Source organism: Arachis hypogaea, chromosome 18 (genome assembly GCF_003086295.3).
Source record: "Arachis hypogaea cultivar Tifrunner chromosome 18, arahy.Tifrunner.gnm2.J5K5, whole genome shotgun sequence".
Lineage (NCBI taxonomy): Eukaryota > Viridiplantae > Streptophyta > Magnoliopsida > Fabales > Fabaceae > Arachis > Arachis hypogaea.
The window spans coordinates 16,499,608-16,526,967 of record NC_092053.1 but is presented as its reverse complement, the minus strand read 5'-3'; the positions used below and the strand labels follow the sequence as shown (position 1 = coordinate 16,526,967).

General features: G+C 32.0%; 2 protein-coding genes across 2 annotated transcripts; both read left to right on the top strand.

The window, feature by feature from the left end:
- Positions 1 to 15,522: 15,522 nt before the first annotated feature.
- On the top strand, positions 15,523 to 23,177 carry LOC112773199 (uncharacterized). Its single transcript, XM_072225761.1, has 7 exons — positions 15,523 to 15,851; positions 18,068 to 18,126; positions 18,431 to 18,562; positions 20,361 to 20,487; positions 20,870 to 21,148; positions 22,124 to 22,231; positions 22,328 to 23,177. Exons 5-7 carry the CDS (start codon positions 20,951 to 20,953, stop codon positions 22,973 to 22,975), a joined length of 954 nt encoding a protein of 317 aa, XP_072081862.1. The 5' UTR covers positions 15,523 to 15,851; positions 18,068 to 18,126; positions 18,431 to 18,562; positions 20,361 to 20,487; positions 20,870 to 20,950; the 3' UTR covers positions 22,976 to 23,177.
- Positions 18,769 to 20,638, top strand: LOC112769648 (uncharacterized). Its single transcript, XM_025814135.1, has 5 exons — positions 18,769 to 18,849; positions 18,951 to 20,115; positions 20,187 to 20,226; positions 20,361 to 20,487; positions 20,570 to 20,638. The coding sequence occupies exons 1-5, from the start codon at positions 18,769 to 18,771 to the stop codon at positions 20,636 to 20,638; spliced, it is 1,482 nt and encodes a 493-aa protein (XP_025669920.1).
- Positions 23,178 to 27,360: the final 4,183 nt, after the last annotated feature.

Sequence of the window (27,360 nt, the reverse complement as noted above, 5' to 3'; positions counted from 1 at the left end):
TTTCTTAGCCCTGACATGCTTTCTGTTCTAGGGATTAATTAATGTGGATTATGAATCAAAAGTGGAAGATGAATTATTTCTTTCTATATTTCGGAAAGGATGGAGAGGTACAAAGTAACTTAATTTTGTCTTCCCATTTCTAGGACTTAAAAAGCTATTCATTTAATGTTCATCTTCCGAATATTACTTGAAATGTGGAAACTCAGGTAAAGTCGACTTCACGTGAAGTTGATACCTGAGAGCCGTTAGATAATTTGACTGATTTGACTAAATTTTTATTCAACAGCTCTCAGGTATCAATTTCACGTGAAGTCGACTTCATCTGAGTTTTTACCTACTTGAAATTAACCTTTTTCTTTGTCTTCCAATAATCCAGGTCCTTATGTTGCTGTTTCTCTGATAAGGTTATGGATGTTGATAGAAATCTAGGAGATGAAAAGTTGGTTACTAATGGATTTCAAGAAGCCATAGACATGTTGGAATCACTGACATTAGATTTTGAGGCTAGTGGGTTTGAGCAATAGGTAATGTTTACATTCTATAATGATTGAAACTAGAAATTCTTAAAATGTACTGAATCCTGTTCAATTTAACTAGATATTCTTAAAATTTATTGAAACCATTTTCAGGAGGGAGCACAATGCATAAAATTTACTTAGTTATAAAATTTTGGTTAATCTACAATAAAATAAAATTTTTTTTTTGCTTTCAAATGATTGCATGCACATTCTTCATTCTCCGAGGTTCAGATCTATATGATTATCAATTGCATTCTCACTCAATAACAATTTTACATCATATATTATAGGGACCTTTGCTTTTTTTTAAATACACAAAATGTGAGGCAAGTGATCTCAAATCCAACCGTTTGATGAGTTTTGTGTTCATTGCAATGTTGTGCAGGTAGTTGGGGATGGTCTTTTGATGTCTCATGCAAAACACATTGAGAGAGCAGTACTAGAGTATGTGTGTAATGTTCTTCTTCTTAAGGTAATTGATTATAAGAAATGAACAGACCACTATGGCTGCAACACTTTCTTTCATTCAAACTTCAATTTTATGGTAACGGCTACTACTTCTGTTGATAAATTTATTTTTTGTTTGATATTTTGCTATTTTTCCTTTCTGTTCTTTCTCTGCCTTTAAAAATTATGAGATAGAAGCACAAGTATGAACATATTGTTTTTCAAAATTTATATATGATCTTTGATGTAATTTTTGTTCCTCCTATAAGTTTGTGACTTAAAAATCCTTCATTAAAAGGAGATTAGAACATGAAATTAAGAAAGAAAAAGCTCAAACAAATAATGGTATATGGATAAAATTTAATTTGTGCATTTAATAGTTGTTTATTTAATATTATTCCTTTTTGTTGTTGGTAGCTTACCGTATTTGTCATTTATTAACTATATTGCTATTTTTTTCCTGTTTTCGTATCTTATGTCATTTCTTAAAGATCAAGAAAAATGAAGGATATTTGATTGAAAAGTGCTTCATTTCGAATTTCACTATTTAAAAATCCTCATGTCAACTTAACATTCCTTATTATATATGATTTATAATGATTTGAATTGATCTATTATCTAGCTATTTACCTTTTTTTGTGATGTAATGTAATTGTCTTTCCTTGAATATTTATATTGGGATCCGCCAAAAATGGTGATGAAAGAAATTAAAGAAACGGTTGCAAACTTTAATTTTAGTGTGACTGTTGAATTTTGATTTTTTAGATATGAAGTGCCATGTTTAGAGGCTTATATATGATGCCGCCTTTAGGTTCTAATTGCTTTTGCTTGACTCTATTGGCTTAGAAATGATACTTGAAGCACATCAAATGTAATAGTTAAGTTCAACATCGTCCTTTAACTATACCATATATCTTTTCGTTCTATCTTTGTTTTAAAAGTTTGAAGAGTTTTCTTTCAAATCTTATTATTTTTTGAGATTTTTTTTGTTGCAAACTGCTTCATTTGGATGTAAATTTATTTTCGTGATTTTATACTATATTAGCATATTATTGAGATTATCAACCAATGCTCCGAAGGTAAGTGAAAATGATGTGACAGTGACTTTGGTATATGATAATATGACTGATTGATTCATGACTCACTTTATATAGGGACAAGATTTAGGACATATTTGTTTGAACTTCAAAAAGTGATATTAGATGGTCTATATGAAAAAACAAATTTGTTGGTCTATATGGGATGAAGAAACAATTTTTACAATAGGAAAAAAGGTTTGAATCCTAAGAACTTAACAACATAAATTGATAAACATAATTTTTCTGCATTTTGTCTGATTCGAAGTGCAATTGGGATTAAAACACAATGACTATTACATTAATACGGTAGTTATAAGATAAAAAAAATTAATACATGTATAAACTTTCATATCCATGCATTATGTATTTAAATTTGTCATGAGGTTAGTTGTTTTTTGGAAAGGGAGAACCTTTTCTGTGTCTATGTAAGAGGGTGTGGTTGTTTTTGGGAACGGAGATGGTTGAAGAAGTAAAAACCTTTTGATTTGTTTGTTAAAAATTAAATGCACAATGCAATAGTATATTCCTTAACTTGTAAACTGATATTGAATATGTAATGAAAATTTATTTATGTTTTGGATATGGAAAAAAATGATCCAGCACATATATATACAACTATGTTATCTTGTTTATATGTGCTGGATCATTTTTTTCCATATCCAAAACATAAATAAATTTTCATTACATATTCAATATCAGTTTATTATAAATATATATTAATCTTCTTATAAATAAACTATACATAAATACAATAAAATAGATTATGTACATAATCGGGGGATTTACACTATTAATATATAATAGGAATGTAGTTGTGGTCTTTGCTTGACAAGTGTCATAGCTAAATACTGGATAAGTGCTAGATTTATTTGGTTGATAAGTTGCACAGATAAAATAAGGATCCAAAAACTATTTCAATTATTTGTAATGGGTAAAAATATAATACACCTTTTCCTTATTATTTTAACATTAATTCAAAACTAATGTTACAAATAGTTATTTGTTTGTTTGATTGTTTCCAACACTGTTTAAAAAGAATGATTGAGTTGAGCGCAATCTTTCCCTTTTGAGTGTACCGATTTAAATTTACTTTAAAAATAAATTCTTTGCTAGATTTTCTCTATCTCTCTTTCTCTTCTTTTTGTCTTGCACTCACTTTTTATCTGATTGAGTAAACACAAATGGAGCTATCACCGGCGAGGAAGAAAAAGTAAGGAGCTCGCTGCTGATGAAAGCAGTAACCGAATAATACAAAAAAGAGAGAGATAGAGAGTGAAAGACAGAACGAAGCAGAAAAGAAGAAAACAACACAGTGACGAAAAGAAGCATGACGGAAGAAGTATAAGGAAGCAACGACGGTGATGGATTGAGAAAGAAGGAGGCTACGTCGAGAGATAAAGGAAGAGAAATGAGGTGACAATGGTGATGGAGGCCACGACGCAGATCCGCAAAACAGCGTCACAACCGTTCCTTTACCGACCAGTGGGTGCTGCGAATGCATCGAAACAGTTCATTACGACATCATTGTACATCGGGGATCTGGATCCTGAGGCTGATGAAAGGCACCTGTATGATTATTTCGACCAGGTCGGACAAGTGGTTTCAGTTTGTTTTGTCCTCACCCTTTTCTCAAAATTATTTTTGTTTTATTTTCTTTGTTTGAGTTTATTTTTTCTTTTTCTATGATTGTTTGTATGAATAAATGGAGTGTCATTTAGTTAGGGCTTTTGGTGCCATTGCAGAATCATTTCCAAGCTTCACTCTTTGTCGTCCAATTTTGTAGCTGCAGATACAGTTGGCTTAGGAAGTTTTTCGGCTGTTGTTGTAGAACAAAAATGCCCCCTTGGATTTTTATGCTAAAAGAAGAGAAGAGAAGAGAAAATGCTTAGTCCACAGATGGAGGCACTTGGTTTAGGCAGTGACTTGACCACTCGCTGATCGTTCGGTTGAGGTTATGTTAATTTTCACTAAGCGTAGATGATTTGTGAGTGAACTTCTTTGGTAATAATAATGCCTTGAGATGAAGACTAATTCTTTGTGTTTTTGTGTTTGAATTAAGAAAAAACAGGTCGAAAGCAATCTTTTTTTATTGAAATTGTCCATGATTCCTTTAAAAGAAGAGGTTAGTTTAGTAATTTTATCTCTCTGGTGGCTTCAGAGTTTGGTAGTTTTGATGGAATTATTGATGTTCTTAATGCTTTGTTACAAAGGCTTAGGATTTAGAATTTTCTGGGTAGAAATGTAATTTAGAATTGCATATCAATTCTCATATCAATTCTATATAATTTATCAAACTAGATTGTTCTTTTATTTGTATTTACTTGATAGAGAAATACAAATCTTTCTTAAAAAAAGTTTCAGTATAAATATGTTACTCTATCATAGTTGTACGGTTGTACCAATAAAGTGTGGGCTGGGAGGATGATTTTCTTTTCCTTTATCTGAAACAGTATGTTGAACTTTTTCATTATGATCCTTTGTTTCCTGGATTACAGCATTGGCTTGCTCTTTTTTCTTCTTTTTAGATGCTCAGCTAGGGATTCCGTATCTTAATATTTTGTTGAACCTCTTAATTCTTATAAATTTAATTGGAGTGAGAATGCAATTGATAATCAAATAGATCTAAACCTCGAACAATGATAAATGTGCATGCAATCATATTTGAAAGAAAAAAATGAATTTATTGTAGATTAACTAAAATTTTAGAATTCCTGACAAATTTTATGCATTGTACTCCCTCTTGGGAACGGATTCCATAAATTTTAAGCATATTTAGTTAAAAATAAAATAAATAAAATGTCAAAAACTAAACATGGTTAGATTGAATTGAACTGGATTCAGTACATTTCAAGATATTTAGTTTCATTTATCATAGAATGTAAACATTATCTATTGCTCAAACCCACTGGCTTTAGAATCTAATGTCAGTGATTCCTCTTCAGACAATTCATATTTTGCTTTAAATAGAAGACAAATGTGTTCCACAACTTTTCTACCGCAAAGGTTAGCACCATAGGTTTAGATCATGTCCTGACCTTGACATAAAGAAATAACTTTCATCATTACATCTATCTATGAAGTTTTAGTAGTAATTTAATGCAACAAAATTACATATAATAAAATGCATAGTTGTCAGAATTGAACCAGTAATCAAACCGGTCAGATTACTGAATTACTGTGTCATTGGTAAACCGGTTAATCCGGTCTTATGTAAATAAAAAAATAGTCAAAAATTTAAAATACATATTTTCACTAACATTTTAAGAATATCTAGCTATTGTAAAACAATATGGAACAGAAATAATAAGTATTTTGTTAATTTTACTCTATCATAAATAATTTATTTTGTTTTTTATATTAAAATAACTATTATTTTTAAATTTTAATAATTTATTGATTAATTTATATCTATTATACCATTATATACTACAAGTATTTATTAAAAATTAATATTAATAGATATTATATAATCATAAAAAGAAAAAATAAATGAGTTTATAACTAAAATTAAAATAAATTAAATAAAAATAAATTATTTGATGAAAGATATATATATATATATATATTATAATTCGCAAATAAAGTAACAAAAAGTATAATAGCCTGGTAGCTGTGAAAGACGCCTTTTTTATTGAGGATAGTGGGTTTGAAACCCACTTCAAGTGTTGCGAATCAATTTCCCTAGAACTCGAACACCAAGCGAAAATTTCTCACCGTACAACAGAGTAGCATATGCCTCCCTCACTCAAACGACTTTTTTCTTCGGTGGCGGATCCAGCAGCAGCGGTGGCCTCTATTCTTACCGCCAACATCGCCACCCTCTTCTCCTTCTTTCGTTGTACTTCCTATTGTGTTTTCTTCTTCTTCTCTGCTTTCCATCGTGTTAAATTTTTCTCTTGTTTTCTCGTTTTTTGGAACACAAGGTTAAGAAAGAGAACGAATAGTTTTAAAGTAATCTCAAAATGTACCGCAACAACAATTTAAATTTGAATTTGATTAAAATTTCCGCCCAATCCTTTAGTTTTTGTAGCACTATCATTTGCTGCATATCTTTATGATGAAGTCAATAAAAGTTTTTTGGCACTAAATTACCAATTAAATATTTATTATGAAGTCAATAAATTATTTTTGGAATAATTTGGTTTTATTTTAGAATGATCAATTACGATTTAATTTTAAATAATTGAAACATTAGTTTAGTATAATCACTATTGAAGGTGGTAAATATTTTATAATTGAAAATTATAACTAATAACACATTGTAAATGATATCTTCTATAACTGGTGAAAAGTCAATGGAAAAAAAGTTACATAAATTTGGATAGTTGATTTTTATATTTGAAATTTTTATTTAATTATATAAATATTAGGTAAAAAAGTGAAAAAAAATGTTTAAAATAAATATGAAACCTATTAGTTAATAAATACAAGATACTTGGGAGGAGTGAATTGATGAGGATGAACAATTTTAGGTTTTTTATTTATATAAATATTAAAAATATTTTAATTTCTTAAATACGCACAATGCAATAGTATTGGCAAAGCACGCATAGCCAATTCACATGAAGTATTTACGAAATAAATTTTACTACCATTTTATACGTAGTGTCCGCAAAATGGATCCAGACATGTCAGAGCTACTTTTGATACGTCATTCGCAAAATGAAAGATGTCATTTTTGCTTCATCACCTGCAAAATGGGTGAAGCAGAAGAGTATAGCAGAAAAAGAGTAAGAGTATGAGAAAGAGTAAGAGTAAGAGTAAGAGTAGAAATAAAAAAAAAAGAATAGAGTAGATGAGATTAATTTTTTTTATAACAAATATGTATAACATGAATATTAACTTGAAGAGGAAGAAGATGCATTTTGAAGAAGAAAGGAATGAAATAATAGCACTAGAGGAGGAAGAAGGAGAAGAAAAAAAAAACTAAGAAAACACATAATATATTAGGTTGTCATATGTTAAATTATATTGGGTCTGATTCAATATTTTTTTTAACACTATAATAAAAATAATAATACATATTTAATGAAATTCAATTTTTAGTTTATAATTTAAAGTTTCAATCTTGATTTATTATTTAAATATTATAATTTAAAAATTTATTAATATCTTTTTTTTAGTGTTTTTTGATTTTGTAAATTTTAACTCTTTAAATAATAACACAATTAAATAAAGTATTTAGTTAGTTATGTAAAAGCTATTTAAAATTTAAAATTGTTATATTTTAATTATTGTTAAATTTTAAATATTTAGCTGGAATTGAAATGTTAAATTTACAGTGGAATTTAAATTTTAAAAACTTAAATACTAAAGATACAATCACATAACAATTTAAAATTTACAAACAAAATAATTTATTTGGTCCATTGGGGATTTGGAACAGAACTTTTAGTTTTTCAAATGGAGAAGAGAGGGGTGACTGTGTCATGAGATGGATTATGTTCACATTTTTTATTCGCATCTCCGGATCTTGGACCTTTGGTCATCTGGACAGTGGAATCCTGAGAATATCTATTCTCCTTTGAATCAATCTCTGCAAAGCAACATTAACTCTTACAACCCGGATGTTCAAGCTGGTTCAGAGGTCGGTTGGTGTTGGACTGGTGCGGCTTCAAAGGTTTATGATGCTCATAGTGATTATTTGTGACTCAGTAAGAAGATGTTTAGTTGGAAGGATAGGGAGAACTGGCTTTGGCTTTGGCGTCAACATGTTCCGAAAAAGCACAAATTTTTGTCCTGGCTATGTCTTCGAGAGACTCTTCCTACTGCTGTATTTTGTTTTAGGAGGTGCATTTCATATACGGATAGCTGTCCATGATGTTTCTCAGGTCAGGAATCGGCTTTACATTGCATTCGAAATTGTCTAAAAGTCCAGCTAGTTTGGCAAGTTTTAGGAATTTCTGGTCAACTAGTGGATTTGATAAGTTGGTTCTACATAATAGCAAATAGCGCCCCTTTATATTCTTTTCTGGTCTGTCGTGGATTTAGCATTTGAGGAATAATAAGATATTTCATCCCCACGAACCTTGGACCACAAACAAGGTGATAGGTATGGTTTTGTCCTTGAAAAAAGAGCTCCGGAATATTTTTGAGTTGCAATGAGTATCTATCCCCTCCACCATTAGTGGTGTAAAACCCGCAAAATTAGTAACTGATTAGCCAATAAATTAATTATTAATTTAAAAATTAAAAATTTTAATTTTATAGTTTAATGAGATAGAGCTAATTAAAATAAGAATTTTGATACTAATTTTAAAGAATTTAGCACAAGATTTGGCCGAACAGCCCGAACCGGACAAACTGGGCCCGTATTGGGCCCAAGGCCCAACACAATCACCAAATAAATGAAGAGCTCAGCTCTTCCTTCCCCCAAACAAGAGGGGAAACACGCTGAAAATACAAGGGAAGGGGGAAAGAACAAAAGAAAACACCAAACCCTTGGCTTAATTTCAAATCTGCATAACTTTTGATCCGGAGCGTCTCGATTGACGAGCCATCAGCGGTCATGCGTTCGTCTCAGAATTCTCTACAAAGCCCAGTAAGTAATTTGGTAAGGAGATTACATTTTCAGTTTCAAATTTCCTCCCCCCAATTTCAAAAATTCAATGTGTGGGTGTTGAAATTTTTTATTCTTTGATGTTATAGGCTTGAACTAACTTGAGAAAGGTACGCACACTGTCCTGTTTTTCCAAACATTCTATTTTCCACTAATTGACTTCCCGATAAGCTTGTTACCCTCCGAAACTACTATTTTGAATAAAATTTATTATTTCTACAGTATGGACCATTATTCTGGGTTTTTCCAAAACTCCTAAAAAATTTTGTTTATAGCATGATAGGTGGATTTTTAGGTAAGTGAAGTATGATTAGGGCTGTGAAGAAGATAACTTGTTGATGAAGAAAGAGGTAAAGTAGATGATGATGAATAAGGAAGTGTTGTAATGTTATATATACTGTGAGTGGTGGCTAAATTCATGATGTATAATGATACGATGATTAATGATTAAGCTGAGATTGGATAAATTCTTGTTTATGATACCTGGGCTATAGCAAGGATTGTGATTCGTCCCGCTTGCTCTGGGTCAATATCAGAGATGTGATAATAATGATAATTGATTAAGAATGAATAAATGTATGTTTGTGATACCTGAGTAGTAGCAAGAATTGTGGTTCGTCCCACTTGCTCCAAGTTAGTGATTGTGACGCCTGGGTAGTAGCAGCAGTAGTGGATTATTCCACTTGCTCCAGGTTGAACTTTTAAACACCCGCTTGGGTAGTAGCGGTAGTAGTGGTTCTTCCACTCACTCTGGGTTAAGCGGGTAGTAGCAAGGGGGTTGTAGCTCAAACCCACTTGCTCCGCAATGAGTGTTTCTGTCCATGGTTAGCTACCAGGACGTGTTGGGTTGGCTATATAAGCGACAGATGATATCATCAGCCATAGGACAGGCATGCATCATATGCATTTGTGTGTATTGTTTGATTTTGCATTAATTGGGCTTGCCTATGTGATTATTATGCCTACTTGCTAAATTTGCTACCTGCTGTAATTGTATTCTACTTGTGTTTGCTTTGTCTGTATTTTGATTGTCTGTGCTATGGAGTTCTGGAGGAACGAAGGAAGGCGAGAAGCTAAAGAATCAAGTTAGGTTGAGTTAGAGTTTTGAACCCTTAACTACCCCACTTTGTTTATGGCTTATTTATGGTTATAAAGATTAGTTTTAAGTTTGAATCTTTTGTCGGAAGTTCTAGCTTCTAGGATTGCCTTCGGCTTTTCCAGTACCTTATATGTTAGTTATGTGGGGACTGTTACCATATTGAGAACCGGACATATATATGTTGTTGTTTTCAAATGCAAGTCGAGAGGCACTTCGGCAAGCGTCTGGAGTTCTTTCTACAAGCGAAGTGTTATATCTTGGGACTCTGTATTTTGAGCTTATATGTTTATTATTATGTATTTAGATTCTCCTTTGTATGTTTAAATTTATTTTGTCCCTCTTAGAGGTCGATGTGGAGAAACAGGTTATTGTTTTATCTGTTTTGGGATATTTTAGGTTATGTATATTTATGTAAATATTCTCTGGCCAACCTTGGCTTTGCAGGTTGAGCTTGGAGCTTGAATATTTTGTATCTTTTGACACTTCCTTTTTATTATTCATATATATCTTACGTTTCTTTGTACACAAGTTTTCCGTTTACGTGAGCGTTGCGCCCTTTGTTTTAAACTTTCCTTCAAAGGCTCCTCGTTATAAAATTCCTTTCAACTATTATTATGTATATATTTTCTTTTTAGGGGTTGTAATATCTTGCCACCTCTACTTTATGACTCGAGAGTAGAGTTTTGTGTGCTAGGGTGTTACAAGTGGCTCTTGGATTCCCACCCTCAGTGAGTACCTTTAAGATTAATTGTGATGCTAGCTATCCTGACAATGGTGCTCGGGTTGATTTTGCCTGTGTAAGTAGAGATTAGAAAGGAAGATGGCAATGAGGCTGTCTGGGAACAATTTTTTTCGAAGTAAAAAAGCTCAACACAACAAGGTGGAGCAAAAGAAAAGAAACAAAAACTCATAACGCTAAAAATAACAACCCCTAGCCATCTCCGGCATTGCCATCAACAACCACAGGGTTCACCACCAATCCACTCATCGTAACTTGTAAAGGATCTATTAATAATGTCCACCACACTTGAACCTTGATTTTTGAAGATTCTATCATTTCTTTCTAGCCAAATTGTCCAGATGACTGCAAAAAAGCCAACCAACCACTGCTTCTGTTCCATCTTTCTCGCTGATATATCTGTCCAACTTTCATAGTGTTTCTTGAGCGTACCTGGAATAGTCCATATCCTTCCAAGAGCGAACAACCAAGCACACCACACCTGCCAAGTGAGCTCACAACCAATGAACAAGTGAAAAGCAGTTTCAACAGACTTATGACATAGAACATACATGTTATCATTCTGGCCAATAACACCTAATCTACACAGTCTTTCCCTTGTATTCACCCTATCAACTAGTGCAAACTAAGTAAACAACTCAATCCTTGGTGGGATGAATCCTCTCCAAATAGTACTAGTAAAGCTATAGCTTGTGATATCTGCCTACCTCTGCCTGCAATACCTGCACAAAGAAGTTAGTAGAATAAACACCTTTTTTTATTAAGTTTCCATACCACTCTGTCCTCTCTCTCAGTTGTCAGTTTCACTGATTTTAGAACTGCGTGAAGCTGGTTTACTAGTTCCGGCTCCCATTGAAATAACTCTCGTCGCCACTGAAAATTCTAAATCCACTCTAACCCATCTCAGAACCCACAATCCCCTATGACAGATCCTTGAAGCTTTGAGACCGAGAAAAGGCTTGGAAAAGTAACTTTCAGAGCATCACAAGGTAACCAACTATCCTCTCAGAAGCGAATTATCTTGTCATCTCCTAGTTCCATAACCAAGCTTCTGATCATCTTCTCTCTCACTTGTGGCTCCCTGATTTGTATTTGACAAATATTCTTCCAAGGACCCCCTCTTGTAGGTATAGGCTGATCACAAATCATCTCAGAAGGATTCATGTTATTACAAGAACATACAATTTTCTTCCAAAGTATTCTGAAAAGAGAGTTGTTTGCTATTTGGAGAGGTTTTCTTTTAGCCTGGAATTCAGGACAAAGAGATATTATATGTGAGACAGACTGTGTGAAAGCCTTTACTATTGTTAATAATTTACAGGATTGCTCTGGTTTTATTGATCTTTTGGTGTTGAAAATCTGAGATATCATGTATTGGAAATGGCGTGCTGATCTCTAGTTGATCTTGAGAGATGCAAACACAGTAGCAGACATCATGGCAAAAACTGTAATGAGGACCCTTTCTCCCCAAGTGGAGCTTTGTTGCCTTAGAAGGAGTTTGAGAGTAGTATTCAGCGGGACTGCATTTCTTAAGCAGTTTCTTGTTTGTTTTCTTTTTATTAATTAAAGAATTTGAATTTAAAAAATTAAAAAATACTAATAATAAAAATATATTAATAAATTTTTAAATTAGCATTTGAGTAATAAATCAAGATTGAAATTTTAAACTGTAAAAATTGAATTTCATTAAATATACATGTATTATTATTCTTGTTATAGTGTTAAAAAAATATTGGATAAGGCCCAATGTAATTTAATATATGACAACCCAATATATTATATGTTGCCCTAGTTTTTTCTTTTTTCGACTTCTTCATCCTTTAATGCCATATTGTTCTTCCTTTATTTTTCAAGATGCATCTTCTTTCTCTTTAAATTAAGATTCATGCTATATATGTTTGTCATAAAAAAATTAATCTCATCTACTTTGTAATTCATTCTTTATTTTCTCTTTTTATTTTTACTCTACTCATTTCTCATACTCTTGTTCTCTGGTATACTCTCCTGCTTCACCCATTTCGCAGGTGATTAAGCAGACATGGGATCCTTCATTTCGCAAGCGACACAACAAAAATGGGACCCTCCCATTTTGCGGATGACGCATCAGAAATGACTCTGACACGCCTGGATCTATTTGGCGGGTGCTACATACGAAATGGTAGCAAAATTTATTTCGCAAATACTTCATGTGAATTGGCTATGTGTACTTTAGCAATGCTTGTTGAGTGTTGAGTTGGAAATTTGTTCTAAAACTTCATATACCGTATAGCCTAGAGCGGAGTGCGTTGATCTTGTGATGCAATTCACCTTCCCTCTGAATTGTGCTTGGACTTTCCTTAACTTCTCGTGACTATACACATGTTGAAACTGAACTTCTATTGAGGATTTTGTTGCACACGGTATGACGGTATGAAAATCTGCAACATCCGATTCTCTCTCTCTGCTCTCTGCTTCCTAGGCAATTATCGTACTGTTTGATGAATTGTAAGTGAGATGTTCTGCGTAATGAACTTGTTAAAAAAAGCATACATGCTCTTACTCCTTTGTGTGCTTCTCATCCCGGCCTAGAAGTGGTGATCGAGATAAATTGGAATCTCTAAATGACGATCTTCGAAAAGCTCTGCAAAACACCTAAATCAAAACTAACATACACTGAAAAACATGTAATTTACACCTTTGCTCCTGATGCAAAACATGTATTGAAATTAACAGCATCACTTAAATCCTAATAAAAATATTATCTGAAAGCCACTTGTTGTCCCTAAGACCGTACTTCATCAGAAAATCATTCCAATTCCTATTAAATGATTCTTTTGTAAGACTAAGAGAGTTCCAAACAACATGACTCATCTCATGTTCAATTTTTTCATGTCTCTTGTAGTCGTTTAATTTGCTTGGAATCTTCTTCATGATGTGCCGAATACACCACCGATGAATCGTTATGGGCATACAAGCTTCGATGGCCCTTTGCATCGATGCGCATTGATCGGTAAGAATGCCTTTTAGAGCATTTCCTCCCATGCAACGAAACCAACATTCAAATAACCATTTGAATGATTGAGTATCCTCGTTTTTCATCAAAGCGCATCCCAGAAGTGTTGACTGACCGTGGTGATTCACCCCGACAAAAGAACCAAAAACCAGATTATACCTGAATACAACCAAACAGAAACAAAAACGTTAAATCCACTGAAATAATACCTATTTACCCCGAAAACAATACCAAATACGCATAAACCAGAACGTCATATTACCTGTTTGTATTATAAGTGGTATCGAATGAAATAACATCTCTAAAATACTCACAGACAGCCCTGCTCCTTGCGTCGGCCCAAAAAGCAATCTTAATCGATTGATCAACCTCGAGTTCGAGATCGAAAAAGAAATTCTGATTCTTCTCTTTCATTCTTAATAAGTATTTCCCGAATTCTTTTGCATCCTCTAGTTTTGAAATATTCCGCACTTCTCTCGTGATGTAATTTCTCACATCTTTTTTGATAAAATTGAACTCACAGTTACCCCCGCTCCTGTGATCAATGATTGGTATATTTTTCTTGGTCTGATTCCAGCTTCCTCATTATTCTTTATTGTACGTCGCACGGACATGCTTAGTTCCCTGTGCTGTTTAAGCATCTCTGCTTGTTTGCACAGCATGGATGTGAATGATGCAACACGACCTTCGAAATGATCCAAATACCAATATCCTTCAATATGTGTATATAAATTCTTATAAAATAATTTAAACCAGTAGAGAGGTTAGTCTTCTCGGTCGGAGATATTTTTTATTTTCATTTTTTCTCTCTGCTACATGTAATCAATTGGTTCTTAATTTCATTTCCATTCCTATTTGTGCTCTGAACTCTTGTAGAAAAACCTGCAGCTTTCAAATAATCCTTCTAGAATTTTGCAGCATCTTCAAGCGTGTTAAAATTCATCCCAACTTTGGGAATAAACTGCTTATCAACATCGCAAAAAAATTACAAAATACACCCAAAATAGTCCACAATACACTATATTAAAGCTAGGATAAACTATAGAATGCAACTACAACTATAGAATCATAATCTATAAACAAACTACATTGTCTAGATTTAAACCACACCTCACTACTTGATTCGATTCAAAACAATAATACAATTCACCCTCGTTCAACTGAAAAAATCAGAACCTGTAGATACACCGAAAAGCTCCCCTAATACACCAAAATATTTCTGATTTACACCGAAAAATCTGATATAAAATGCAACAAATTCATCAGAACTACTACATTACATTCAATTCAAACAATCAACAATAAACAGCAATTTTCACAAGCAAGGTTCACAACATTATTCACTTACACAATCATAAACTACTAACGAAAATATTAACTGGAATTGAACGATACCTCAAGGACTTCATTGGATTCAAAACAATAATCCACTTCGCTGTGGTTCAGTTCACTACAAGAAAAAGCGTGTTTATCGACGGCAAAAATCGACGGCTATTTCTGCCGTCGATAATTTTCGACGGCTTGCTGTCGATATTACTAGAAAAAATAATTAAAAATAAAAATATTAAAATCGACGGCTTTGTCGTCGATATTTTTATAATGCATTAATTTATTTCCCTATTATCGTCATATTAGAGGCGAACCAGCAGTCGAAAATAAAATCGACGAATATGGCGTCTATTTTATTATTTTAAATATCGACAACCTTGCCGTCGATAAATTTGAACGGTCTAGATTACCTTCTAAAATGGGATGAATGGTCTAAATTTAATCTATATAATAGACGCCATTTGTGTTGTTTTTTTATATTAAAATCGACGAACGTGTCGTCTATTTTATTATTTTAAATATCGACAACACTGCCGTCGATAAATTTGAACGATCTAGATTACTTTCTAAAATGGCATAGAAGGTCTAAATTTAATTTATATAATAGACGCTATATGTGTTGTTTTTTTTATATTAAAATTGGCGATTTTGTCGTCTATTTTATTATTTAAAATATCGACACCTTTGTCGTCGATAAATTTGAATAAAATCGACAAACAGGCCGTCGATTTTTATCACTAAAAACACATTTTGTCAACTCCTGCTTCCAAAGTTCAGAAACGCATGTCTTCCCCAAATTCAAGCTAGGTATTTTTATCCCTAAAAACGCTTTCTCTTCAACACCGCCTCCGTCCGACACCACCACCGGCGACCACCATCGCCTACCCTCTCTCTCTTCCTTCTTCTCTTTCTTCCCCATTTCTCCATTTCTTCGTTCCTGCGTGCGACACCCCTGTTCGTGGAGTCACTCTCTGTCCGCGTCTTCAAGCACCGACAAGCAACCACCAGCGGCGGCGACCTTCTGTGCCACTGCGAGATCACCTCCACCCCACCGCCTCTCCGTTCTTCTTCCTCCTTTCATCAATGCAGGTTCCCTTCCCCTGTTCCCTGTCTTTCTTTTCTTTATTTTCACTGCTTTTTAATTCTGTTTTTAGAAATTTTGGTTAGGCTTAGGTTTGTTAAAACTTGTGTTTCTGGACTGAAATTGTTGTTGGCTGTATCTTTATGAAATTACTGGGTTGAATGTTGCTTAGATTAAACTGAAATTTACTGTTTTGAACTCTGCACACCACATGTTCGGAGAAATGCCTGAATGGAATTTTTGTATGTAAGGCTTTATTATTATGATTATTATTAGGTTTATTTTTTCAATTTTATAACATTTTGATAGAGTAAAATAGTAAATAGTGAATTGTATCTAACTAGGGAAGAATCTAATAACAAGAATTATATTGATTAGAACGAATGGGTGATATTTGGAATTTACCACAGGAGGAAGGAGGTATCATAGCTGCTTTGAAATTAAGCTATGGTCAAAGAATTGAAAATAGAAATTTCTAATCATATAGAAAGAAGGACAAAGGTGATGGTATAATTATAGATCTTGATAACAAAAATACAATTTTAAAGTTTTAATCCCTTGTCTTGAGTTTTGACTTTAGGAACACAATGTTCCCATTTAAAAAGCTTAATAGACAGTGGAAGAAAAAAGGAAGAGTGTGTAGCTGTTTTAGAGAGTAATAGAAAGGTCAAAGAATAAAAAGAGGAGAAAAATTGGAGAACAGCAGAGTTAGCTGCTTTGATTTGATATGTTTTAGATTAAATGAAATTAAAATTCATAAATTCAGAAGTTGAAGGGATTTTATAACAAAAAGTAGCACATGCACTAACTAACAACCAAATGATATTGATAAAATTTGTAAAGCTGAATAAAACAGAATAAGGAAAGAAAGGGTGGCTGCCAGAATTCTAGGAGGAATAGAAAGATCAAAGAACAAGTGGAGAACAGAAGAGAGTGTTGTTCTACAAGGAAAGTATTTGTATAATATAATCATATGATTGATTAATCTTTGTGTGAAAAGAATCAGAGTGTTCCATTCTGGCTTAAGTGATTGTTTGTTGAAAAAAATATATCCTTATTAATGATTATATTATACAACTTGTGTAAAAGAAAGAGAGTTTCACATTTATACCGTAAAAGGGATAAGCAATAAATCCATGGAGAAGAATTCAACTATATATCATATTTATACAGTTGGTATACTTAATGTTTTCCCTTGATTGGTCCAATGACATTCCATGAGTTTTTTTTTTTGTTAAGCAGGGCATGAAAATGAATCCTCCATATATTAATTAATCGTATAATATAAATAGAATCTTGTTATTTGTTATTTATTTATTATTATTTTAATAATACAATACTATCTTCTGTTATTATATATATGTCTATGTCTATAATCACTTCCCAAGCAAACTAATCAAACCCCCATATCTTTTAAGTGGGTGTTTACTTTTTAACCGATTATTCCATTGAGTGTGGCTTAAGTCACATGCCTTCAAAGATTATGCACTTTCTCATCATTTTTTTGATATATTTGCCATGGATGAGTGATCCATTATTTAGTGGGGCTATCATCACAGGACACAGATCATAGATTTATCTATTTATAATTATGGATCAGTGATTTTAAAGCTAATATATTATTATTTGGCAATCACTAATCAGCAATCTGATTATGCAAACAGTAATCACTCTCCTTCCCTTTTGAAGTAACTAGTTATAGTGAATAATCATGTTTGCATTAACTAATTATGGGGAAAAAAAAGAATTCAATTAATTGAACCCAAAATCATAAATTTCTCTCAGGTTCTTTCAGACAGTAAGATCAAGACTAATTGGACAGAGTTGTTGCTAGGCCTCACAAAATTTCTGATGTAATTATGTGCTGTCATACTCATATAACATTATCACAAACCTATATGGCACATTTTTTGACATAGGCAAAATGACAGGCATTTCATAATTTGCTTTCAATACAGTTCTTTGATTGCTTCTCTAAGGTGCTCAACTGTATCTCATTTTGGTTTTCAACTACTTTATAAAGTCATCCCACGTCAAATTACTTGTATATTTCTGAATAATATTCAATTTGTATGTTTGCTTCATGAAGATATACAATTATTTATCCTTGAAACTAGCAGGAAATTTAGAGTTATATCTAGAGTTATATCTATAGATTGCAATGATTCCCTATTCCTAACTATATATTTTGATTTTCTAACAACAACATATACATTTGAAGCAGCTTTCTTAAAAGATTCCCTCTCTCTCTGGTGCTGCAAAGTTAGGGTTTCTTATGACCAGGTACACTACCCTTTTCATTTCTTCAATTATTGCTTGCTGTAATTTCAGCTCAGGTATTAGCAATTGCCAACTTCTGCTTATTCTTCATGTGTTGATTTTGCAATTTGTTATGATATTCGGTTACTGATTAAGCATTTTGTTACTAGCTGATTCTGTTTTCTGGTTTAGCTTCTTGGAGCTTAGTTAGTTTTCTGCTTCTTTGTGAAGTATGAGAAATCATCAATATTGAAAGAATATTCAGTTTTCTGCTACCGAACTCAAGATTCTGATATACTCTTTTGCAATATTTGATATTTCTATGCAGCATTTCATAGTGGGAATTGTAGTGGTGTGGGTCAATAGAATCTTTTGATCAAAGAAACAATAGTGGAGTATTTGGTTCTTCAGCATATACACTATCACAAAGTATTGGTAGAGTTTAAGACTCCCAAAAAAGGTATTCAAGGTTTAACCTTCTACTTTTTTATTTATTATGCATGCTTATCTATACTTACTTATGTATGCTTGTTTGTGTAAACCATTCATAGTGAAAGTATAAATTATATTGATGATAAGATTTATTTGTTGTGGTTTCTCGTTGAATAAAAAAATTAAAAAGTGAATATTATCCCTTTGATATGTAGGAAATTAAATTCATTAATAATGGAAAACCATAACCGAAGTTGGATGTATGATAGAACATATGATCAGAGGCGGGGTCTTAAACCCAGTTTTATTAAAGGGGTAAATGAATTTGTGGATGTGTGTACTAGAACTCATGAATTTTCAGAGGAGATTTAGTTAGGTGTCCATGTGCCAGATGTCAATGTGGGACGTTTAAACAGTTGATCGACATTAAGATTGATCTATATACTCATGGGTTTAAACCTAATTATTGGGTTTGGACAGAGCATGGAGAAGAGATACCCACAGAGAATCAGATTAGGATAGAAGAAGATATTGAAAGTAGCTCTGAATTAGGTGGTGTTACATGGGAAGAAAATTTTGATCGTTATCATGAGATGGTTGTTGATGCTTTGCAACCTGAGTTTCACATGTACATGCAACCAACAGTGGAGGAACCAAATCGAGATGCCAAGAGATTTTATGACCTCTTAGATTCAGTTAGTAAACCCTTGTGGGAAAATTGTATCCATTCACGATTGTCACTTGCTAGTAGGATGCTGGGTATAAAATCAGAGGGAAACCAATCTCAGGGATCTTTTGACCAGTGGGCAACTTTGTTTAGAGAAATGCAAACAACTCCAAATGAAATTCCTGCTAATTACTATGAAGCTAAGAAAATTGTTTCCCAACTTGGGTTTAAGGAGGTTAAGATAGATTGTTGTGTCAATGGTTGTATGATATATTACAAAGAGGACAAAGATCTTAGACAATGTAAATTTTGTGGGGAGCAGAGATTTAAGCCTAGGAAGGGAAAAAATAAAGAGGTGTCATATAAAAGAATGCATTATTTGCCATTGATTCCAAGGCTACAAAGGTTGTATGCATCAATGAGTACTGCCCCTCATATGTTGTGGCATCACCAAAATCGCAGAAATGACGACGTGATGACACATCCTTCCCATGGTGAAGCATGGAAACATTTTGATACCAACCATCCTCATTTTGCAAGTGAACCGCGTAATGTTAGACTTGGACTTTGTTCTGATGGGTTTTCTCCTAATGTTCATTTTAGCACACTGTACTCTTGTTGGCCTGTTATAGTTACCCCTTATAACCTTCCACCTCATATGTGTATGAAAGACCCTTTTTTATTCCTAACGTGCATCATACCCGGAAAAGAAAATCTCAAAGCAAAAATTGATGTTTATCTTCAACCATTGATAGATGAACTTAAAGAGTTATGGGATGAAGGCGTCCTAACATACGACATTCATAGCAAGAGGAATTTTCAGTTAAAGGCTGCATTAATGTGGACAATTAACGATTTTCCTGCTTATGGAATGTTATCTGGTTGGAGTACGGGGGGGAAGATTAGCGTGTCCAGTATGCATGGAGGATACCAAGGCCTTTTGGTTAGATTATGGCGGAAAGAATTCATGGTTTGACTGTCACAGGAGATATTTACCTGAAGGTCATCCTTATAGGCGTAATAAAGTTGGTTTTAAGAAGAATGTTGAGGAGGATGAAGGACCTCCTAGCTATTAGCCTTTTGCTTTAAATTTTATGAATAGCATGTCTCATTTTTACTAAGTAATATGTCATTATCATTTTTTTGGTTTTTGATGTAGTTGGCACCCACCTAAGCTTGGATTGAAGCGTATTTCTCAGGTTTTTAAGGAAAACTACAACAAGCCTTGGCTGAGTTTTGATGAGGCAGATGATGATATTCGGAAAATATGGTGGACTGAGTGGAGGGTAAATTTTATCTACCTTGTTTTACTGTGTTAATGAACTCTCTTCTACTTCATTTGATTATTAAAGCCTAATATTGTTGAAGTTTACCCCTGCTGCCATCCATGTGCAAACCTTTGATTTGAATTTAAATCTTCACAAACATCAAACATGACACCCATTGGATTCTCGACAATAGTACTATTAAACTAATTTTATCTAAACCTCATTATTGTTTTTCGTTTTATCCTAATATTTTACATAATTTTGCTATTAGAGAGAATTCTGATATCTTTAGATTATTATTACTTGTTAAACTCAGCATTACTTGTTATTTATTTATCAGCAAAATAAATTTGTATATGTTCAGAGGCTAAATTTTATTCCAATGATTTTTTTAAAATAGAAATGCTTTGACATTATTGATACGGAAGAGGATGATATCTATCAAGCTTGGAGGTTTAGGGCTGCCAAGCGCTTGAGAGGTATGCTCCATGCCATTCGCAAAAAAGGTGCCCGTCCATATTGGATCCCACTAGAAGTTCTTGGTGAATTGATGAGACGTTGGAACACTGATGCCTATAGACAATTACAGGCGAGAAATACAGCTGCCAGGAAATCGACTCGAGGTACTTCTCTTCACACTGCAGGAGGCACCACCTTTCCAGAAGCGAGGTTACGCTTAGTAAGTTGCTTATAGAATTTGTAACTTATATTTATATTATACAGAATTTGAATATAAATTGATAAAATAAATAATATGTATTTGCATGCACTATACATAGAAAGGACACAGTATATGGATCATCATCACACTTCATGCTGATATCATCAAGCTGCTATTTTCCAAATATACAAAGATGAGAGCTTTTTGTTTTGCTAGCAAGCACAGTGGGAAGTGGGAACTGCACATAACATATCTCCCATCCCACACATGAAAACAAAGCAATCATCAATTATTTCTTTGGAAGAGGGAGTTTAACTGATTTCCTTGGCCCATTTGTTGGACCCCACATTATTTATTTATTTATATAATTAATCAATTATTAAATCTTGCAGGAGAAAGAAACAAGTACATTAAATATTTAACAATGAACTACTACTTTGCTTATAACTTTTCCAACCATTAATCTTGGTTTTCTTCTGATTTAGTAAGTCAGCACCGAGCAATAATATTTATTCCATTAAAGTAGACATCATTATTTTGTCTCTGATGACTAAGCCAAGGTTTTCTAACTCCAATTATGATCATGCTTCATAGTTAATTATTATGCTTATGCATGTAAGAGTGTTACTTAATTACTGTATGCAGTCTTCTAAGTAAGTCATTATCTATTTATCTTGTGCTTCATGAATTGCAAGACATGATGTTGGGGCCATTGAAGGGTACCTAAGTACCTTTTTTTTTGTTATGGCATAATGACCAATTTGGATTATTACTGAAGTAGACATATGCTCTATAAGTTGGTACCAAAAGAGAGTGAAATCTGGTTGTGCTTTGGTAAGCCTTAATCAATAGAGAGTGAAATCTATTCTTAATAATGATCTTGATCTAGTTTCTTCTTGAATTGATGCAAACTGCTGAGTTTTATTTTCTGCTTAATCAATTGCTTAGTACAATACATCCCATATTACATGATAATTTGGTTACATTATGTAGAATCATTCGCTTGGAAGACAATCACGTATGGATGAGTTTTTTGAGCACACTCATACTCGCAAAGAGGATAGGACTCAATGGGTTGATGAACACTCCCGAAAGACAAAGGTAACTTACCTTTATTAATTGTAACTATTTTGTTATCTAATTATTATACATTATTAATACTTATAGTAGTTTATCAATAATTTCTCCTCATTGTAGGATATATTTCAAGAGCGTATGTTTCAGGCTGACCAAGAGCGGCAGGCTGCTATAGAGGCTGGTGTAATTGATCCACCGCCTGTCTCTGAGGAAAGCATATGGATTGAGACAGTGGGTGGAAAACGAAGAGGTAGGGTATATGGCATGGGTGAGGTAAGGGACTCTTCCATGGTGCGGCCTCGAGTTGATGGGCCAACCACGACCACCAGCGCTGATGTTTTGGATCTTAGAGAACGAATCATAATACTCAATAGGGAAGTTGAACAACATGCCACTAAATATAGAGAGCTTGAAGACCGCTACCAAAGGGAGAAAAGAGAGTGGCAACAGACTGTTGAATCCTTGCGTGAGGATCTCAACACCAGTAACTCACAGATGGATCAATTTAGTCATCAGTTGAGCAGTTTGACTGAGTATGTGAGAGTCATGGGTCCTAGTAGTTCTGGATCACGTGTTCCCCCACCTCCTCCTTTTACTTTCCCAAGCTCTCAGAAAAGCACAGCCCCAGCCCCAGTCCCAACCCCAACCCCAGGTAGAAAACTTCCACCTATTCTGCAGCGACCAGGACAACCACAGAGTTCTCAAAGGGAGGATGATTCTGACGACGATTTTGATGACTCAGATGATTATTTAGACGAGTATGAGTAGGTTATTTAATTACTTTACTTTGAATATTTTGTATTATTAGTAGATTGCAATTTAAACGAATATAAGTCTAAGTTTAGTTATTTATCTTGTCTTGAGTCTTTATGTTAGAGGGTTATTTATTATTTTGATAAGTTTGTAAACTCATTATCTAATATTTAGTATAAATTTTATTTTTATATTTAAAAGTTTATTTGTCTTGTTATCTAATATTCTGTTTAAATTTTATTTTATATTTAAAAGTTTATTTATATTAACGGTTTACTATTTTTCAAATAGAAAAAAAAAATTAAAACATATAACTATTAAAATCGACAGCAATGTTGTCGATTTTATTCAAGCTTATATCGACGGCTTTAGCGTCGATTTTATTAAACATATTATAGACAACAATGATGTTGATTTTATTAAGTTAAATATCGACGGTAACAGTGTCGATTTTATTAAACATATTATAGACAGTAGTGTTGTTGATTTTATTAAGTTAAATATCGACAAAAAGGCTGTCGATTTTATTAAATCAATTATCGACAGAGAGGACGTCGATTTTAAATAATAATATCGACGGCAATGTTGTCGATTTTATTAAGAATGTAAAATTCTCACACCCATATTACAGACGGAATGGACGTCGATTTTATTAGATTATTATCGACGGCTATGAAAGCCGTCGATTTTATTAGCATTTTAAAAAATCGACAGGCTTTATAGCGACCAACTGCGCCGTTTATTTTGCCGTCGAATTTCAATATTATCGACGGCTAAGCCGTCGATTTGGCCGTCGATTTTAACGACGTTTCTTGTAGTGGTTGACAATCTGAACTTGAATAATTCATTATCTTCAAAACGATTTCAGAGCTTGATTTCAAAAACGAACGTAGAGAACAAAGAAAATCGAGAAAAACGAAAAAAGAGAACGCAGAGAGAAACGTACGAAAATGACGAAAGAGAACGCATGAAAACGAAGGGAAAAAAATGCAGAGATGGAAGATCGAAAACGGTGAAAAAGAAAAGGAAATCCGTTCGAAAAAGGCAGTTATATATTCACACGTTGATTAAAAAATTGGTTACATTAGTTGGCGCGTGAGGTAAATTATATTTAAAAGATTTGTAAGGACTTATATGAAAAAATTGCTTGAATGTGAAGAATTATTGTTATTTAAAATATACTTAGTTCTCTATTCTTTTTTAAAATTGCTAGCATGAACTTCAAACTTTTTTATTTAGCTCATAAATTGTAATTAAAAGCAAAATGCATGTTGTCATATATATTAATAATTAGAAGTTGTAAGGACATATTTTCATGTTTTTGTTTTTATTGTTTGTCAATTTAGTCAGCGCTAATTCGTAGTTATAATATCACAACCTCTTCTTTTCATTTTTATTTTGCATATCAATTTTACTATTTAAAATTGTTTGAAAAATATAATTTAAATAATATATGAATAATAAATAAATGATTCAGTAAGTATATTAATTACAGTTATACAACTTATCTAACTGAGCTCTTGGATTTGATTTGTTTCTAGTTTGAGCAACAAAGGGTTCATGTTGCTTAGCTTCCACAGTTGAATGTTGCATGAAGCAATGTAACATTTTACAAGAAGAGGCCTATAAACTCATTCATAAGGAAATTGAACAGTTTTGAAAGGATATAAACGAAGTATGTCTCACGACAAAGAATATCCCATAGTCAATGCTTGATTCTGTTCTTCATCATTTGGCACACATAATTGATTTTACGTCTATGCACACGTTGAGGATGAATACACTATGGAGAATTACTGAAAGATTACTTGGTTGCACTACTCTTGGATCCCATTAGTATTTAGCAATTAATTTATACAAAAAGACGAGGGAGTAGTTGGTGCGGAATTACTACTTGTATTATATTCCAAGTTTTTGTGTGTAGAACAGTAAAAGTTGATTGCAACGTGTTGTTAATCCTGTATTAATTATGCATCATTACTTTTTCGTTTTGTGCATGGTAAATTGGTAATAGCTTTCGTTTAGTTATACATACATAACGTGCATTCTATAATGATTATAATGATGATGATGATAATAGTTATAAAACTTTAACAATATTTACAAAATATAGCCAAAACTAAGGTTATATATTTTTTCTATTTGATAACTCTTATAAATCTGGAAAAACTAAAAAAAAAAATTGATCAAATTATAAAGTGTAACTACCATAATCATGTTTAATTTAAAGACTAGTGTCTAAAATCCACGAATAAAATCTAATGGTGCATTTGGTTTTGAGAAACAAAATAAGACATTGGGAATAAATTATAAAAGATAAGATACAAAAATTAATATTTTTGTATTTTATTTAAGAATAAACTAAGTATAAAAAAATAAATAAATTATGAAAGTCTAATTTACTCTCACTTGTTTTCTTTACAAAAAATTTAAAATGAAAAATATAATAATAAAAATATAATTATGTAAAATTGGTAAAAATAATAAAAAAATAAAAAAACAAATAATTGTATTTTTTATTGATATCTTTGTACTTTTTACTGAAAGAAAAAATACAAAATACTAATTCAGTATACAATATTTATATCCATTATCTTTCATATGGCAAACGTAAATGCAGTATAATTAATTTAAATTGAGCTCCACCACATATGAGAGAGCAACACTAGTACTTCTTTGTGCTGTTAAAAAATAGTTAGAAGTTAGAACAGAACAACTTCTTTTTTAAGGTTTCTCATTATAAAAAAAATATTTAATTGTTCCCATTTTTTTTATCACATTTGTGTTACTGTGCCGATTATTCTACGTATATTAGATATTACAAAAATAAAAAAATTTGTTATCAGTTTTAAAAATAATTTTAATACAATAGTAATATAAGAAATTTTATATAATTATATAATCAAATTTATATATTTAGATCATTTTTAAAATAATAAATTAAAAATTAATATTTTTTTTGGGATAATATATCGCATAAAGATAATAGAAAAATCGTTAAATAATTTAATATATTTAATTAAATTATTATATGATCACTATATTTTTATGTAATACTCAACCTCTATAAAAACTTTTATATGAACAAAATTTGAATTTTTTTTAAAAAAAAATAGTTAGTTTTGCACAACATTGGCAAATTCAAATGAGGTGGAATTCAGATTGGGTGGAAGTTTCATATTCTTATTTTTATGCTATGGAGTATGGATTGCATTAAGGAAGGATTTATTACATTGGTTGGCAAGATTTAGACGTAAGTCTAAGTCAAATCAAATTATATTTTAATTAAAATAAAAAAATACACAAACTAAATTATAAATTTAAATGGTGTATGAATCGGTAGTTGTAGCATGTTTAAGAAAAATGATTAAGTTAAAAGTACTATAATGTTAAGAACTAACATTCATGTAGGATTTGTGGACGCTTATTTTCGAGAACTAACAATTATGTGGGGTTTGTCAGTTTGTGGGTCTATAATCTGACTACTTTTGGAAGGCTCAATCAGTATGTGAGCACTTAATGAAGTTGGCCCTGTATATATTCATTTGATTGATATGAATTGTATCAAATACAAAAAGTTGACACCTAAAAAAAATGACTTCTAAATTTGTATGTTCTGTTATTTTTTTCATTTTTCTTATTCTGAATTATAAGATATGAATTTAAATTTATATAGATTTTATAGATATTTTTTTAATTACATAAATTTTATTTATCCTACAAATAATATATATATAATAATTATGTGTTTTTGTTTATCATTTATAATTAAACTATAATTATTGTGTATAAAAAATCAATGTCAATATAAATTAATTTTTTAATTTTTTTATATTTGGACATATATATTAAAAGAAAAATAAAAATAAGAATAATTTAAAGAGTGACCCTCTTTATGTTTTCTCTTCTCAAGTTCAGTTGGACAAGAGAAACCAACAAAATACACCGGCTCCCAATGGTTTGCTGTCTGGACATGAACAGAGAGAACTGTGCAATTGCTTGTGGAATTGGCTTTGTTGCGGCATCTCCAAGGACGACGAAAATTAATAACTAAATAAAAAAATCAGCAAAAAATCGAACTGTTTTAACTATTAATTTATTAATTTAATAATTCACTCGGTATTTATTAATTTAATAATTCACTCGGTTGACTGTAATTTAATTGAAATAATCGTTTTATAAATAAAATATAAATAAATACATTAAAATATAATTATAATCTAATATATTTATCATGTAATAAAAACGGCCACTTCTTTATGTTGTAGAATTCTTAAAGAAAAAAAAAAGGAGCTTCTTATATTAACATTTGTAACAAAATTTTACTATGACTATATTTATGTATGTGTATTTTCTTTTTAGCAGTCTGATTTTAATAATATTGTTAAATTAAATCTTTT

What these genes read in the sequence shown, in the direction of transcription:
- LOC112769648 (XM_025814135.1), top strand. Translation starts at nt 18,769, where the DNA reads ATGGAAAACCATAACCGAAGTTGGATGTATGATAGAACATATGATCAG. An exon ending in AACCCAGTTTTATTAAAGGG is followed by an intron (nt 18,850 to 18,950) that starts GTAAATGAATTT and finishes ACGTTTAAACAG; the next exon opens with TTGATCGACATTAAGATTGA. An exon ending in TATGGTGGACTGAGTGGAGG is followed by an intron (nt 20,488 to 20,569) that starts GTAAATTTTATC and finishes ATATTGTTGAAG; the next exon opens with TTTACCCCTGCTGCCATCCA.
- LOC112773199 (XM_072225761.1), top strand. Translation starts at nt 20,951, where the DNA reads ATGCTCCATGCCATTCGCAAAAAAGGTGCCCGTCCATATTGGATCCCA. An exon ending in CAGAAGCGAGGTTACGCTTA is followed by an intron (nt 21,149 to 22,123) that starts GTAAGTTGCTTA and finishes TACATTATGTAG; the next exon opens with AATCATTCGCTTGGAAGACA. An exon ending in AACACTCCCGAAAGACAAAG is followed by an intron (nt 22,232 to 22,327) that starts GTAACTTACCTT and finishes TCCTCATTGTAG; the next exon opens with GATATATTTCAAGAGCGTAT.